This window comes from Plectropomus leopardus, chromosome 13 (genome assembly GCF_026936395.1).
Source record: "Plectropomus leopardus strain MGB_pleo_1.0 chromosome 13, ASM2693639v1, whole genome shotgun sequence".
Classification (NCBI taxonomy): Eukaryota; Metazoa; Chordata; class Actinopteri; order Perciformes; family Serranidae; genus Plectropomus; species Plectropomus leopardus.
In genome coordinates, this window is record NC_142188.1 from 9,546,667 (window position 1) to 9,565,337 (window position 18,671).

At 38.7% G+C, this 18,671-nt stretch overlaps 1 protein-coding gene across 1 annotated transcript in view; it reads left to right on the top strand.

Annotated features, from left to right (window-relative positions):
• The window catches only part of srbd1 (S1 RNA binding domain 1), a 62,279-nt gene that overhangs the window by 27,099 nt on the left and 16,509 nt on the right, over positions 1-18,671 (top strand). The window contains exons 15-16 of the mRNA XM_042502281.2: positions 3,473-3,564; positions 7,359-7,441. Coding sequence (XP_042358215.2) covers positions 3,473-3,564; positions 7,359-7,441 — 175 coding nt within the window. The remainder of the gene's footprint in view (positions 1-3,472; positions 3,565-7,358; positions 7,442-18,671) is intronic.

Consider the following 18,671-nt stretch of genomic DNA (forward strand, 5'->3'; position numbering starts at 1 on the left):
CCCAGCTGCCCCAGCAGCAGCCTTAATTAAGTTGGACATGATAGGGGCTGGTGGCCTCCCTTTCTTCTCTCTCTGTATCCTCTTGTGTTCTATTTTTCTCTTAATTATATTTTTTCACTTTTTTCCACTTTTGTCTGCCCCATGTTTCCTGTTCTTTTTGTCATTCTGTCTCTCTTAAACAAACAGCTGCCTCTCTTTTTACTTAACCTTCATAATTTCACTGTCTTTGAATGAGGACAGAGAGGGGGACGGTCATTGCAACATAATAACAGCAAATTGTGTGACAATATTGCATTGTAACATCAATGCCAATTGTCAGATTTTTTCATTATATCTATTTATATTACAAATACAAAATAAAGAATAAATCAGAATAAGAGTCAACTGTTTTTCAGGTGCACTAGATACATTTTGCCGCAGTTAAGTTTTCCTGTGAAGGCATGTTTTGCAGTTGAAAAAAGGTAATAAAAGGCAACATAACAGAATATATCTTATGGCAATACTCAGTATATTGCAAAATGTTTTAAAACAAAAAAATATTGTATTGCTATTTCAGTATTTCGGTAATATATTATTGTGGGGACTCTGGTGGTTCCCACCCCTTATGCTGGTGTATTTTTTCTGCAGAGATCCTGCCCTCTGCCTGTATTACTATTTTCCTATTTTAAAAAATATTTTCTGTGCTGTGGGCATGTCCTCTCACAGCGCTCAGGTGAGGTCAGGACTATATAAAGCGGTAGCGTAAGCAGTGACAAGGTGCTGACAAACGAAAGTGTTTTAAAAACCATTATTGACCATTTTGAATGGTGTACATTTAAAGAGAGAGCTGCAGTTGCTTTCAGTAAAGAAGATATTTTTGAATTATACATATTTCATCCCCTTCGTCTCATTCAACATAAATTACTATGTGTGTGTTTTTGTGTCTGTGTGAATTTATGTGCGTGAACAAGAGTGTTTCCGGGTTAATGACCAGTTCTGCTCTGACCTCCTTGAAGGTCATGTGCCAGTGCTCGTTAGCAGTGTCACCATGGCGATATGTCAGCTGTCAGCACGATGGATAAGGAGCTGATAAAAAGAACAGTGAGGCGGAGGAAGGGACAGACAGAGAGGATGGGAAAGAGAGGGAGGGAGGACAAGTTCATTTAAATGTGATTCCCATCAGAAGGCCTCTGCCACTCCTCATTAACAAGATACTTATAATTGGCAAGGTTGTTGCAACAAGGTCCAGGCCTCTGGGATAGTGTGTATGTGTGTGTGTGTGGTGAGAGTGTGTACCACAGAAGGCCTCATTCTGGGCTGTGGACATTGGGGAGGTGCTGACCCTTCCTCATATTGGCCAGCCCTGAGGAAAAAGCCCCCCTCTCCTCCTCCTCCAGTCATCCCCCTCTCTCCATCCAGCCGAGAGAATAGAAGGACTAAACAACATGACAGCTTCAGTTGTATCAGTCGGTAGCTTTAACGCGGGTATCAGTGGCTTTGTTGTCTGCGTGGTGATGGATGATAAGCGGCCTACTTTAGAGTGAATATATTACCATGGGAAATGATAGAATTTGCTTCCATGTAAACCCTCTGTTACCATGTAGCATAATTTTCATCGTCAAGACATATATATTAAAAACATCAGTGAAACAGAAATTTGCATATCAGCAACCTGTTTTAATATAAATTAATCTTTGCCAAATTATCTATTGAGTAGGTATTTAAAATAAGAATAAGGATGTCTGTGTTCAGTTGTCTTAAAATCCTGGACAATAACTCCTTTACAGCTAGTAATAATAATGCCATATCTGTTTCTTTTTAAAGAGGTAATTTACTTTGATGATTTTTTTCATGATGAATTTTTCATGATTTTTTTCACATGAATATCTACTCATACTATTAATTTAAATATTGTTTCTAATATGATATCTAAATTGACAAATTATATGGCACTAAATGCAAATGAAACTAAGTAATGTCACTGGGTCTATCACAATAATTACATGATCTTATCAAAGTCAAAATGGTCAAAATGATGGGGTCATGTCCATATATTGTACAATATTGCCCTTGTGTTTACATGAGTGTTTGTTGACAGAAGAAAGGGCCCTGATTTACAGGAGGGTTTTCCCAAATGAACAAAGAAAAACTATGTTGAGACACATTTTGTTGTAAAGTTAATGCTTCTTGAAAGGATGTACTTTCATTACAATTCTATTATATTATCATTATTCCAGTTTATGAGGAAAAAGGTAACACCTGCACACTTCATACCACACAAGTTTATTAAAGACAACTTTTCGATCCTGCTTGGATCTTTGTCAGGTCAAATGTTATAGAAGATGAAACCACACCTATATTAATACATAATGCACACCAATAGGCTTAAGAGCTCTATGTTGGCAGGTGCAGTTAACCATCTGAACCACTCGGGTTGGTAAAACAATTGACAATGATAATAATATTGTTTAGAATTTTTTTTCTGTGACAAAATATTATCCAATTAAAGTAACCATTGTGACAGGCCTATGTGTCTATCTGGCAAAACCTATTTCACACTTCATGAAATGTGGGACCTCAGTGACAGCATAAACAAAAACATAAACAAATTGTTGCAGCTGTGACCTTTTTTTTGTGTGTACCAAATACACAGAAGCTCATCTTGATTTCTGTGTAACCTGAGGAAGTCAAGGCTTGTGGCTGGCCTTTCCCAATCTCACTATTGACAGAAATTCATTTTTGGATATGAATGAATAGCAGTACACCCCAGTGACCTCTGGATGGCAGTAGTGTCACATAAATTGCGACTGCCCTGCAGAGACCCACTGACTTAGTGCCCTCGACTTTAACGAACGCCTCATACTGCCTGTTATCGATGTGTCAGTCGTTAAAATGTGCAAAGGTGGTCATACTCAAAGCAACATTCACAGAAAAAAAAGGTGAATCCAGATCTATACTTACCTGAAGTGAGTGCAATACTTTTAAGTGGGCAAAATTACCTCATTAAGTGATTAGACTCACTAATGGACCTATTCTGAATTTTTTGTTCATATTTGTATAATTACATTCTAAGCAAGTGGCTCAAACATGCAGTCAGGACGTATGTGGTTCTTTACACCTGCTGTCCGTTGAATTGTCAGAGGAAGTACATTTGAAAGATCATAATTGTGCTGTTAATGTTAAGGCAGGACTGCTAGTGCTGACGCTATTTCAGCCGTAATGTCAGTAATGATGGTCAAGCTTTGACTACAAAGGGTCAAATGAAGAATGAGTTTGAGAAGTTGTCAGCTGTATTATTTAGGGTGCAGGCAGTGGTGATTTGCCTTAATAGCCACGCCATTATTTCTTTCAAGCAGTAAGAACTCCTCACTATATGCCCCCCTGCGAACCTGCCTTTTATTCTTTCTATATATACTACATACCTCTTTTATCATCTCTCCCTCTCCCTCTTTTTCTTATTCCCTCACTCTTTGACTTCCCTTTCTTTGCCCAGTATAACCAATGAAGCCGGAGCATCCATCTACAGTGTGAGTCCTGAGGCGGTCAAAGAGATGCCAGACATGGACCCCAACCTTAGGAGTGCAGGTACGCTATCTAAGCATCCAGGCTGGATTGTCTCTGTCTGATAATGATTATGTTTTGTCAAACAACTGTGTTTTTATTGGGCCCTTATTGATGGTAAAATTATTGGTTTTGTAGAAGACACTGTGTATAGGGCTCCAACTAACTGCTATTTGCATTTTCGATTATGCTGTTGCTAATTTTTAAATTTTTTTTGTTAATTAAATGTCAGAAAATAGTGAAAAATGCCCATTTTTGACATTTTGACATTTAATGACTGCAAAACTAAACAAAAGAAAAATAAAATAAATTTAACAGTAGTAACCCTGAGATAAATATTTTATAATAAGAAGAGAAATCTGGTCAATCTAAAAAAAAAAAAGTACTTGATCGAGTAATTATTTGATCTGTAATTGAGAATTGCTTGTGTGCTACAGTAGGCATAAATCTTTAGAATAATTTTCTAATTTTGGAGATTGTGGCCCCTACTTCACATGTGAGCTCAAATACTGTCAGGGTCCCATAAAGAAACGGTAGAGTATAGAGTCCACATAATATGAACTGTTTTTAAACTACTCGACTGTGGGATGTTTGATCTAAGTAACAAAATGTGATGATGATACTGGTGATAACAATGCGCAAAAGTTGAAAAGTACCAACTAGCTGTTTTTCACACAATAACAAATCACAATTTAATATATAATATGAGGAGTCACCTAAGTTTCTGTCAGAAAACACAGCAACAAATATTGCAGTATGTCCTGTTATCTTTGAATTTCAGCCATTGCTATAAGGCTCTCATATCCTTTTTTTGCCTTTGTCCCTCTTGCTCTCACTTACCACCTCTCCCTGACTCACTCCACATACTACATCACTGAAAACACAGCAGAATAAAAAAGAATTGAACAGAGTTTTTTGGAGAACGAATGTTTTCAGCAGACTTCCTCTATAAAAGCTATAAATCAAGCGAGGCTGGATTATTCCTCGCAAGTTTCCTGTGGTCAGCAGCACTGAGAGCCACGGAGAGTCATATTTATACCCCTAATGAAAGCCATGAGAAATCTACAGCGTTTGACTATAGAAAGAGGAGGTGCTGAGGCGAGACACTGCTGTTACTGAGTCGGATGTGGTGACAGAGTGTTTGTGTCTGTCTTTTTTACCTTCGGGGGTAGGTGAGTTTCTTCATCTGGCCATGTGACATAGTGTGCAGGGAGTTTCAGGCACCTTCCATCTGTCCTCTCTGTTGTTGGGAGATCTAGGGACACCTTGTGGTGATCGGCAACACTTCAACCATCTTATAGGACAAATGATTTTACGTTCAGTTTATTTCTGTGCTCCTCTTTGACAGAGACGGAGCGAGAGATTAGTCAAGACTGACCGCAAAGGAAAAAGAGTTAAGAGTACAGATCAGTTTTCCTGGATCACTGTCACTCATTCGACTGTTGTAGTATAACAGACAGTCCACACTGCATCTCCTCAAAACTGTTGTGATTTGACAGAGAAAGCAGAGACGCCAAATCACAACTTTTCCCTCGCTGCACTTCACATTCTTCCAGTTCTCCTGAGCGATGTGTCTGTGTCTGATCTGGGCCTTCCTCTCTCTTCTTTCTTCATTGCTTTCCATTTTTTCGTAGCCCTGCATTTGGCTCATAAACTTTCAATAAGTGCTGGAGAGTTATGCTGGACTCCATTTACAAATCGGTTCGTCTCACAGAGAGAGAGGGAGAGAGAGTCAGAGACAGAATAGATGGAAAGGGGTTTGGAGAGTTTTGGTGGTGCACTGAGCAAGGCCAGGGTTGAAACTCCATCCCTGTCTAAATATTATCTCAGGCAGCAGCCTCATACCGCAGCCAGAGGAGAGAGCGGAGAGGAGAGCCATTGATTCCAGACATACTCCCTCTTTTACATCCCATCCCACTCTTTCTCTTTGTCTGTTTGTTCCGCCTCAAAGATCTAAGTCCGACGTGCCTCATGCAGCTGGCCACGGAAATTCAAACATACGCATAATGCACACATACAAGACACTGACGAGCAGCAGCACGGGGAGGACAGGGAAGGACACAAACTACTTCATGTTATTTTTTATCTAACATACATTGTGTTTTAGCCAAACGGCAACTTTCAGGGCTGAAAAATGAAGCCAATGAGGAAGTGCCAAAAATTGCAACTACTAGAATGGCCACTTGAGGCTGGCTCCAAAAGTGAGTCAGTCCCCATAAACACCCATGTTAAAACACCCAACGTCACAGCAGAATTAAACACGTTTACAGCCTTGGCCTCTCTATCTAATTCTCAGTTTATGATATCTGTCCAGCAGGTGAGTTTTTATTTAATTCACCTCAGCCCAGTCGCCAAAGGAAAATGTTGGCATGGTATGTTTTTGAAAACCAGAAATATAGTATAGTTTCATATTAGGGATAGGTGATATATGTTTTTAAATGTTATTATAACAGTAGTGTAGTCAACTTTATTATTTAACACTGACTACTTTATGTAACTGCAGTGCATTCAATTTTCTTTTCTTATTTTTGCAGTTAACATTAATTTAAAGGATTAATCTTAAAAATTTCACTCTGCACTCCAACAGTGTGGAGTTATAAATAACTGAACTGATTATATATTCCAATAGTGCTCGTAATGAATGGTCCAGTTCCAAAAATAGAAAATTTATTGTTGCGACAGATGTTTTAATCATGGCGGGCTGCCACAAATAAATGAATGTGTGGGAAACCCTGCTGTAGACCACAATTTGAGGCCAACAAACAACAAACGTTTTTTTCTTTTTCTTCTTCTTTTTCCTGTATTTTCAGCAGCTTTTTGGCCACCAAATAGAGGTGTTTTTTAGCGATGGGGGCCTGGGGGTAGTACCACGAAAAGCTGTTGTTTTACTTCTGCCAAAGTGGGAGTCCACATACCAATGGGTGACGTCACGGTGGCTACATCCATTATTTTAATTAGTCTATGGTTTTAGCCTAAAGCTGATGTGTGTAACATTTTGCTCAATCTCTTTTCCTTGATAGAACTCCAGCCATTAAGAGAATTAGATACCTCAAAATAAAAAAAAACAAACCTAACTGTTTTGGAAAAGCTTTTGGGGTTTTCTTAAATATGAAATTATTTTTAAAAAATGACAAAGAAACACCCACAGCTGGCATGTCCTTTGTGTTTCACAGGGTCATGAATGTGTTATTGGTCCTGTTATTCTCTCCCTCTCTCTGAGCCTGTGTGTGTGTGTTGGAGGGTGATGTCATGTATTATGGTCTGTATGTGAGTAAAGTTGTTTGTAATTTTTCTCCTTGTCACTGGCCCTGCCAGTGTATTCATGGAAAAGACATTTGGCCTCATGTGCAGCAGTGTGCTGAGGCCTTACAGACTCCATCGTTAAAAGCAACCCCCCTTTGGTTTATGTGGACTGTGTGTGTTTATTTGTGTTCTACATTTGGCTGTGTGCGGCAATGTGCGCGGGTCTGGTTAAATTAGAGGTTTTAAAGGTTCATGGCTTCAGCATCTATCAGGAAGCTAAATGACAGGTGCAAAGACTTCATTTGAAAGCCAGCTTTAATTATTATTAAGGGGGTGGTAGAGGGAAGACAATTAGGTTTTGGCCTGCCCTCAGGCCTGCACTGTAATATGCAGACAATTTACATATTCAGTAATTAAAAATAATATGGATTTGCATATTCAATAACTGTGATTCTAGATAGCAAGTTCATGAAAAACACAGATTCTCAAGAGACACAGAATTTCATGTTTGTTTCCCGTGTGTGTGTGTGTGTGTGTGTGTGTGTGTGTGTGTGTGTGTGTGTGTGTGTGGACAGTTTCCATTGGAAGACGTGTCCAAGATCCCCTGGCTGAGCTCGTGAAGATTGATCCCAAACACATAGGCATTGGAACGTACCAGGTAAGTGTGTTTTTTCTGTTGTGATGCTCTTTTTGGGTGAGAGCTTCTCGCCTCGGGGGCAGTGGAACATCTGCTGTGAGTTAGACTGAAGCAAAGGGCCGAGCAGAAAGCACATTAACAATAAACCATGATTGTACACACATGCGTGTTGTTATAGCACCGTCTGCTGTCGTTACTTATTTGCGGTCAAATACTAAACTTGCAAAGATGGGGCATGATGTGTGTTTTTATTTTTTTCTCTTTGTTCTCTCCTGTTTTTAACCAGTATGCTCTCTTTAACAAGAGTCTTGACCAAAATGGCTGTATCATTATGTTACATGAACCAACATTCACAGAAGGAATAAGAGAAAGAAAAGGAGAATATAAAAGCCATTTATACACATTTTGCCACAATATTTCTCAGCAAAAAGTAAAACTAAGCATCACATTGCAACAATTGCACTAGCATATTTCAATCTCTAAAATATTGGTTTGTCTAAAAGCATTTAAAGGAGCAGTGTTTAGGATTTAGTAGTGAGGTTTGCAGATTTCAACCAGCTGAAACGTCTCTTTTGTGCCGAGCATGAGCTCCTGTTTAGGATTCCATTAGTGTTTTTATGGGGAGACGAATTTTCTGCAGAGGTCTCTTCCTCTCTGCCTGTTTGCAACAAGCATGTGTGTTCATCTTTTTCTTCTGATAGCTCACCTCATTTCTGATCCAGATGTTCAGGAGGTTTTTACTGGGAGCCGAATTATGTGCAGACTTCTTTTTCTCCCCAAAACAAAAGGACGCAGTAATCAAAACTGGTGAAAACACTGAATAAAGCAGCATCAAGTTAATATTCAGCGTTTTGCTGATGCTGTTGTTGCAAAGGGGCTGTTAACTATGGTGGCCAACACGAAAACATTTAGTCCGTATCTAGAGCCAGCGTTTGGTTCCTCCATTCTGGGCTACTGTAGAAACATGGCAATGCAATATAGCGACTTTGTGTACGTGCTCTCTATGTAGATATAACAGCTCATTCTAAGGCAAAGAAAACACAACAGTTCTGATTTTCAGGCCAATCTACACAAAAGAAAACATACTTATAATATTACATTTCATTTCTGCCAGTATATCCCCTAAATCCTACACACTCTACCTTTAAAAGTACTTGCAAAACATTATATACAGTACATTATGCTCTAGTTTGTTAATTTGACTGTTTTCACTCTTGTAGAGTTTAGGTTTGACTTTTGTACATCAGGTAAAAACAAAGAAAGCAGGACTTTGGGCTTGAGGCTTTAAGGGAATGTGTGTGAGGGTTTAAAGCTATGACAGAACCAATGTGTAAACCTTAAAATGGGCTGTGAGAAGAGAGGCAAGCAGGGAAGTAGATAAACTTGGCCGAGGCCTATGTCAACAGATGATGCTAAGGTTGACAGCTAATTTAATTAATGGAGATCAGGGATGACGTATGTTTGCACATTTGTTTTTGCTTGGGTGATTGCTGCTCCTTGTCCATATGTGCTCCAAGTATGTGTGTGTGTGCAGATGAAACAACAGTTAGCTCAGTGTTGATTTTGTTCATTACAAGTGTGTGTGTAACTGTGAGAACGGGAAGACGAGCATTAGGTCAGTGTGCCTACTTTTTAGGCTTCCTGTTAATGCAGTATTGTTCTCCATATATGGTAGGTTGTAGGGGGGAAACGGTATGAGTGAATGGAAATAGGAACAGAACAAAAAGGACTGACGAAGACAAAGGCAAATAGAATAAGATCAAATTATTAGGCTGGCAGCTATATGTTGGTCTGGCTGGTGGGAGGGGCTTGTTGCTCTGGTTGAATGTTTCCAACAAGGCGGCTTGGTCACAAAGTTTCTCATTTTAAAGATAAACAGTGCACCAAAATCTATTTCTGAATACATTTGAGGCAAGAAATAGGCAGTGCAGTTACAAAATCTTAACTTATTTGCCTGGATCGACAGTTTGGCCACACATGAACAGTTATTGACATGACTGCTCTGCGGTAGTTTCTAGCAAATGCCATTACAAGCAGTAGCAAGAGGAGGGACATTATTAGTGTTATGTACTTCTTTCAGAATACAGTGACAGTTTCAGCAAAGTTATAACTGTAGCTTTAAAGGAATAGTTTATCACCCAAATGGCCATTTGTGTAGCAACTACTTACCTCATGTTACATTTTATTTGGCAAGAAAACTGATTTTTTGGCATGTCGGTGAAGGAAGAATCCAGAAATTCTTGATGAATTGAACCACGTTTATCAACAGCAAAACTATATCAAAACATCTGCTTACAAACTCTTACACAACTCATGTAGCATAATCCAAGTCTCACTTATCCATTGGCATGCTCAGTTCTTCCCAAACAGACAGCCCTTTCCAACGGGTTATTGAACTAAATGTAAAACTTATCTATGCTCTCTTGAAAAGCCAGACTGATAAACCACTGATAAAAACAGTAATTTTACCTTGCTGAACAACAGGAGCTTTCCTTGATCAGTTAGTTCTTTGTTATCATATGACTTTGATGAATTTGAACTAACCCTTTAAATAAACTGATAAAATTACTGTTTGGCTTTGGAAAGTGTGATGTGTTTCACTTTCAGTTCAATTCCCCGTTTGAAAGAGCTGTCTGTCTGCATACGACCAGATAAATGAGTTCATGAGTGTTATGACTTCAGCTCATCAAGAATTTTCTCTCTTTTTGGATTCTTTGTTCACTGGAGGCATGCAAGAAAAAAGGTTTTCTTACAAAACCCAACACAATATGGTGTGGAGTTTGATACACAAATGAGTGGATGCTCCTTTACACTAAGCCAATTATGTACAGCATTTACTGTAGCTAAGAGATACACTGGTTGATTTTTTTTTTTAATACTTTCCCTCTAACATTTGATACTCGGGGCCTGAAAAGTATTGTCATTTGTTGGTGTTGGCCGACAGAGCATTCAAGGCAGTGTTCGCAAAGAAAGAGTCCCAATTGACAACCACTTTAAATGAGAAGTCGAAGAGGGAAAAGGGGTTAAAAAGGACAGCAGAGGGTGACAAAAGTCAAAGGAAAAGGAATGATGGTGAATTTGAGGGTGAGGGGGGGAATGGAGATCTGAAAGAGAAAGGAGGAGGTCACATTGTGCAAGTGCTTGTGTATGTGTGTGTGTGTGTGTGTGTGTGTGTGTGTGTGTTAGGTCACAGGCCCGTGTCTCTCATCACCTCCTGACTGGACTCTCTGGGGTGCCCTGGGTTCTGCACCTCCCGCTCTCAGATCATGTGACTAGGTCAACAAATGATAATATAACCGGGTAAATAAACTCTGGGTGCTGACAGATATGAGACGGGACATCACAAACACACACACACACACACACACACACACACACACACACACACGTACAAGCTACATTCAGAGTTGAAGGGTTAAGTGTGTGTATGTACTTGCATGTGTGTATTGTATAAGTGTGTGTGTGTATATGTGGAAGAGTGAGTGTGAGAAAAGTGCACTCATGCATAGTGTGAGTTTTCTAGCAAGTTCTTTTGTGCGATTCGTGGCATTTTGAGCTTTCAGAAAGTTTATTGCCATTAGACCCAGAAAGCATAAGGGCAGATGTAACTCTAGACAGCTGGCACAGCATGCGCCCTCTTTCTCTCTCCCTCTGCTGACCCAGTGAGTGACAGCTCTGAGAGAAAGGAGGAAATGAGCTGAGGGCTAAAAAAGTGAGGCCCATTAAAATCAGATTGGACGTAACTGTTGGTGTGGGAACACTGTTTTCACTACAGCACCTCTGGCAGACAGGTTTTTCTGGATACTCAGTTTGCCAGATACGCGTCTGTTTGAACGGGGCGTTATTGGCATTATTTTTCTTTATTTGTGGTTACCTGCAGTAATAATACATTTAAGTGGCTTCTGATATATTTGAGGTAAATTGTATTCGTAGTTCAGAGCACTTAAATAGGCAAACATTTCAAGAGTATTGTGTCCTTTATAATAAGACACTTAGTGGGTGTGGTCTTTGGACAGCTCCTCCATCTGTCAATCAGCTCTTTATGTCGCTGTAGTCTGTTGACTGCTGGGTAATCCCTAGGGCTGTGAAACTAACTGCTACTGGAAAGTACACACGCAGACACACACTGCTGTGTAAGAAAACATTGCCCGCCAGCCGGATATTAAAGAAACTGTCACTCTTCTCCTCACCTCTTTCAACCGTTCTCCTTCTCTCACCTTTTTTCCGTCTTTTTTCGCCTGAATTTTTCTGCTCTTGTCCTAATGACTCCCCTTCCTCTGCCTGACGTTCATACTATGTTTTTTTTCTGGCTCTCAAGTGGTACTACATGAACTGTGAAAATACACTAAAAAGTGGCACCAGATGAAATTAACATAACTTTTTTAGTTGGTTTTTGCTACTTGTCGTCACAATAGCAGTCAATAGGTGTGTTTCCATGGACCCTAATGATCAGAGAAATAGCCCATTTAAAATAAAAATGCCTCAAATAACCACCTCAATAGGAAGGAAGTGGCAAGATTGTAAGGAATTCTAATCAGGTTGAGAAGGATGTTGTGAACTTTTGATCATCCATTTAGCAGAAAAATATTACCCTCTTACAACCAGTTAAGTGTTTAATCTGATCCTTTCTCTCTGGTTGGAATAAATACATTATTTCTGCGCATGTTCACTCCACGTGGATGTATCATTAGGTGACGTAGGTGGTGCCTGCGCTGCACACGACATGCTACAACAGCTGTGTCTCTGTGCCTCCCTCTGCTGATTTTGAAAGAGAATTGTTCAAAAATTAAAAATATTTAGCGCCATGCTGGGACCACGTTCTTTTTTGTGTGCTGTGATTAATAAATGTATTTTTTGATTTTGAAACAATAGTCTTATGTTGTTGTAACATGCTGTAATGTGGAGTCGCTGGACCGAACAATCATCTATCGCTACTACTTGATGCATATGAGACATTTATGAGACATTGGTAAATTGTAACATCTAGTTTGCATGTGAGGTGTTGAGACGACATCTGTAGTTTGTAGCTACAGAAAATAACCTTAGCATCAGCAAAATGCCAAATATCTGTCCCGCTAATCAGCCAGGCTGATAATCTGTTGACCCCCAGCTCAGATCCACCCTTGGTGCTGCATGTCATCCCCTCTCTCCTTCTTTCATGTTGATAATATATCTATCTTATCAAATAAAGGGAAAATACCCCCAAAATAATAAAATAAATGAATTTTAATGTTTGCATTACAACTCGTAAGTTTCCCGTCATCATTGTTGTTTTTCTGTAGAACCAGCCACATTTGCATTGACCTAAAAAATTAGTTGAGGGAATTTGAGGATTTCACCTACAGCCAGTGCAATTAATGTCACTTTTCATACCAAGGCCACTGTGCCTGTATTGCGTTGTGTGTGTGCATGTGTGTGTGTGTGTCCAGCCTTGCAGGTGTGTATGTGTGCGCTTCAGCATCTTTCACTCCTGAATGGTCGTGCCTGCAGGGGAGACAGGAGCAGACAGAGCTGAGGGATGGAAGGAAAGCCAGAAATGGAGGGCTGACAGTGATTGATAGTTCCTGTCTCTGTGTTTTGAGGCATGGGAAAAATAAAACTGGTGCTCTTAAAGACTCGATCAGTGGCAGAAGCTGCCAAATGTAATCTGCTACTATTTTAATTATTTCCTTTAGGTTTGTCACAGCATGCATCTGTGTGTTTGTGTGCTGAGTGAGTCAAGCTTGTATCTTTGCTTGTATAATTGATGTAAACAGACTCATGCCAATTCTCTACTTATTCAACAATTTATAAAACATTTAATAGCGGTTGTCATGTCATGCTAGTTTTTCTAGTGCTGGGATGTTTGTCTTTTGGTGGTAAATTTTTTTAAGAAAGTTAACCTTTATTTTTATCTAATGCCATGGTTTTCACGTGTTAAAAGGAAATTAAACCAGTGGTTAAATGGCAAAACACACAAACATCAAGAAACTAATTTAAAGTGTAATATAAGATCAGTTAGATGGATTGGAAGTTAAAAGGTGTTTTGGGTGTAAAGAATGATGTCCTTAAATCAGCTGATCTGAGCTTATACTACTGGGAAAGTTGCTCTCTGTGCCTGTCTTGAGGCGTATTCTGTTTCAGTTTTCTCATGATCTGTTTTGCAGTCCCTCAGGTGATGTGTGAGTGTGTGGCTGTTTTGCAGGAAGTTGAGAAATAGCCATTAGACATTCATTAAAGGTGTTGAAAAAAACATAAAACCATCTCCTTGCTGTCATATCACTTTCAGCTGCTGATTTACGACTCTGTATTTAACGATTTAACTATGCACAAATTCACATGTGCACACGCACATACACAGACTCTTAGCCAAGCCTGCGTTCCTGGAATAGTATGCAGTATGTTCAAGAGTGAGTTCTCATAGGGTGTTATACAAGCTGTCAGTCAGGAAGTACATGACCTTCAGATAACCTCAGGCACCTTGTTAGTTTGTACGGAGTCATTGATTATCTGAGAGTGATGGATGTGAAGAAGCAGTTTCACAGCAAGCACACATTTGCAGAGATCATGCAACAAATACTGGCTTTATTGACCTCTAATTGTTCATTTTGGAAGTCACAATCATAAGCAAACTCTTTTCTGGACGACTGCAGCTTCTAGTCTTTCCTCTCCTTTAAGTTGCACATCTACATAAAGGTTATAGGGGTTATAAGGGTTTAGATGCCCCTCCCTCTCTCTACCTGTTTTTACTTGAGAATAATCCCCCCCTGCAGCCTCAGTTGTCACCTGTACCAATATTTTGTAATGTTGCTTTTTCTTTTGGTCCCTTAAGGCCCTCTCACACCCGGGGCATTATTTTCTTTTGATTTATTTGCATGTCAGTATTTTTTCAAATTGTTTTTTTTTTTTGTTATGAGTAATTTCACACAATGTGATTATCCCGTGATGAAAAATTTACTTTTTTGGAAGATTATCAAACAACAACACAGGTTCCATAGACTGAATCTTTTAAAGGTAAAGCACACCAGATCCACCCCCCTTCATTTGTACCTTTCACAATAAAAACCATTAACATATACACTGCATAACTGTTTATTAGAGGGAACTCAAAGTCAGTCAGAGAATATTGCTAAAAGGAACTCAATCAAAAAAACTTATAGTACATCAGGCTTTACAACAATTTACCGCAGACAGAGTGACAGACAGCGACAAATTTGCATCACTGCCAGCAAATCTATTGCAGGGTGTCTGTAGGTCAATAAAAAAAATCAAAATGTTTTGATAAATTATTTTTTTTTATTTTTTGGTCTTAAAAGTAGTCCTAAATAGTCTTGAGGTTTTAATTGCCACGTACGTTTTATCTTATTTAATTTATACATCTTTTAGTTTATTTTCTTATCAAAACGAGTCAATGTCTTCTGTGTGAAAGTCTACAATTCTGATGTCACAAATCTTAAAACCTACCACTGAACCTAATAATGTCTTTCTGTTTTATACTTGCACCTACACCTGGCAAAATGTAGATTAACTGATAATAGCAAAAGATAATTTATTTTAAAAAAAATCAGTCTTAAGTTTGGTTGAATGTTATTTTGGAAAGATCTTTAAAAAGCATTGAATTAAAGTGTCTGATAACTGCAGACACCCTGTATGTGTTGTCATCAAAACCTTGTATATTGCAATTGTTGCAGATTCACTCCACTGCAGGTATGCATAGTTTTGATGCAAAATACTCTTAGGTGACAGTTTTGCATTTTTGTGTTGTTGATTCGTCGTGCTCCTGTTGTGTAAAGGCCTTGAATGTTTAAGAAAAAGACGTTTTCTCTTGCAGTGAAGGCGAGCAGTACTTAAGTTGTAGGCAACTTCTGAACATATTAACTTGAATATTCTGCTTGCAAAAAAATGTTTTTTATTTGCTTTTCTGTTATGTGTTCAGTGCTTGGCAATAAGAAATTAACATATTAACGTTCAGTATGCCTTTGAAATTAAGTTGGAACAAGTCTAAAAAATACAGTAGATTGGTCAAATAAGTGTATGTGCCCCTCACATTAAAATAATAGAAATATGAAAATAAGCCTAATTTGCATGTGCTGAGCTAAATGCAGTGAAGGGAGGCCTAATGCCATCTGATCCCACAGTTTATAATCATCTTACAGTTATCCTTCCATCATTTACTGCCCTTGGGCTCTTGGTACATGCAGCCACTCTGGCTCCAGCATGATTCCAGTTGCCAAGCTCTTAGTGGCATCATTCATAAACGGTATTTCAGTCTGCTGACAGTCCGAAGACCTCCGCCATCATTGTCAGTCAACACCTTAACTCTCAGCAGTTGCTTCGTCTCCCTTTTCCCTCTCCGGCTCTCTGGCTTTATGCGTCTCTATATTTACAATTTGTGGATTTACATTTTGTGCATGCCTCATGTTGCAACACATTTGTGTTTCTACATCGGAAAAATGCCATTCATGTTTTACAGTTTCTCATCGAAATAACTCACAATGAAGTTTGTTTTGGGTGTCTGTCTTTCTCTCCTGCTCTGTGTTTCTCACCACTCTCTTTTTCTCTGTCTCTCTCTGATTGACATGCGGTAACTCAGCAGCATTTAAGTACTGAAGGTGCAGACAGAAGCACTTTGTTCTTGCGTGTTGGTTGGCTGGCTTCAGCTGGTTTCCGGCCAATCCAAACATGACCTTCACACATAGGGATCCAGTCCATTGGCTTTGGATGATTTTGAGGTTTGGGGGTCCGGGCGTTGGGATAGGAGAACGGTGGTGTTTTTTAATAAGGGATGGTAATGTATCTATTGGGTGGAATAAGAAATTTTAAAGGTCTTTCCATAGGGTGGCAAATTTGACTAGTGTAAAAATTGGTGATACATTTCACATGTGTCTGAATTGTGATTTCCGATGTACAGTGGCCGGTTTATTTTCTAGGTGGGATTAATGAAAGTAGAGAGAGGGAGAAGCTGAGATATGTGGATTGAAAGGTAGATAGAAAGATACAGGACGACATGCTCCATCTGTGCTTTCAGTGCCACTGTAAACTGAGCAGAGCACCATGAGGGCCTCTGCTGTCTGTATGTGTCAGCACAGATACACACATAGGGGATTGTGTGTATGTATGTTTAATAGAGCAGAACGTTTTCTGTAACAGTTGCTCTCTTCCACTCCAACCCTGGCACATTAAATCACTGCTGCCGGTGCCAGAGACACACTCTCTAAATCTAGACCTGCTGCTTCGGCAGATTGTCCTGGTTTCATCCTTAATATGAATTTTATGGTTTTTCTCTTCAAAAGGACTCGTTCACTTCTTTTTCTTTCTTTTTTATGTGTGTGTTTGCACCGCCTGCATGTGATTGTGTTTATCATTTATTTGCATGCATGAGTGAAATTTCATTCTTAAGTAAAAGTCAAAATTACCGTTTGAGAAACCTACTAAAAGTTTTAAAGTACAAATTACTTTCAATTTGAATATTTTCTATTACAAGTTGTAACAAAGACAGTAGATGGCAAATGTAGTATAGATTATGGCTAAAAAAAAAATCAAGTAAAAGAAAAAGGAAAGTGAAAAGTATTTGTTCCTTAAAAGCACTATTTATTTGTATTGCATCACTAGCCGCCTCTGATGACAATACATTTTGGATCAGTCAGTGACTTGCTAAGTTGTGCCACATCTTTTAGGCCTGAGAGGTATAATCCATATCACAGGGCTTTAGGATTTTGTAAAATTTAACATTATTCTGTTTTTGACCAGGAACACCAATAGCAATTTTGAACCTAGCCTTGCCCTCAGGTTATGGATGGCTGAGGGTAAATTTGAAGTTATGTCTTATTTTTTCCAGGGCTGTCCTTGAAGTGATGTATGAAATCCCATTTTTTTCACCATATGTGCCAATGTGATTTTATGATACATAGCTGAGGTTCCATCGTTCATGTGAAAAATAAAGGATGCAGAAACTTTAGTTCTTGTCCAGCTCATGGAAATCAGCTCTGCCAGCCTTTTCTGTGCATATTTTTCTCCCCAATAGATTATATTTAAACCATAAAGTTTTTTAGTGTTAGATTAAACTTTATTTATAATGTAGCACATTTCGTGGAAAAAAACAGTGTGCTTCTCAGAAAACAAATAATGTTACAGTTGTATACACAAACTGTACATAGAGACATATATAAAGTACCTGCTCTGCTAACAATAAATAAGTACATGCAAAATTGAGTAAACTGGCTGTTTAAACTTGTGTTGTCCTGGTTAACATGAAAAGCACAAGTCATTTAGAATAAATATTTGTGTTGCATAAATTTTGCTTGAAAAAAATGTTTCATAGAGAATTTTTGAAACGTTATAAGAATAAAATAATACTTATTAAAGTTAGGTTACAGTTTCACTTCAGGTTTTCCCATCCCTTATTGAGCGCGGTCATACGCTGTAGTGCACGTGCAGCTCCGTGTTACAATACCTTAGATCCTCTTGTGCTGCTCCCACCTCTATAAGGTTTCAATAAGAATGTGAGAACACATTCATCTGGGTTTTATTGCAGGTTAAAAGTCACACGGCCTCACACATCTTCACCTTTCTCGTGTGAAAACATTCTTCTCAGGTGTGACATTACAGGTGATTTCCTCTTTCTCCTCTCTGACTATCTCCGTCTTGCTCTCCTTTTTCTATATCTTCTCACCGGAAATCATAAAACTTTCAGTGGGAACTTCTGATCGTTTGGAAAGTTATTTTTATTGACTCCAAAATGCCTCTGGCTGTAGTGCTTCAGCATTCACACTAAGAATCAGACTGCAGGTCACACGAGGAGTCACCAGGGGTGCTACTACCTCATCTCTAGCTGTCTTTATCTGTCTGCTGAATCACAGTGTTTACCATCCTGCTTATGGTAGGCAACTGTTTTTTGTTGCTGATATTACAGTAATCTTTCAAAGGAAGCTCTTGCAATGTAAATGATACCTGAGCTCAATAAATACAACAAAGAAGATTAATTTAATACAGAAATAATTGACTGAAATGTTATTTCAAGAGAAAACAACATCCTGTCATCCGACTCTCAACAGGGTTGACAAGGAAAATCATTTATTTATTATAAATACAACTACTAACAGGCAAGCAATTCTTGGTGATTTCACACCAAATGTCTTTAATAATACAAAACTGTTATTCTCTAAAACTCACTAACAAATTATGAAATAACATTTAATTATTAGATTTAATAATCAAAATTATTCATTTGTATTATTTTGTGTTCCCATCATAATTTATTATTTCATAACAT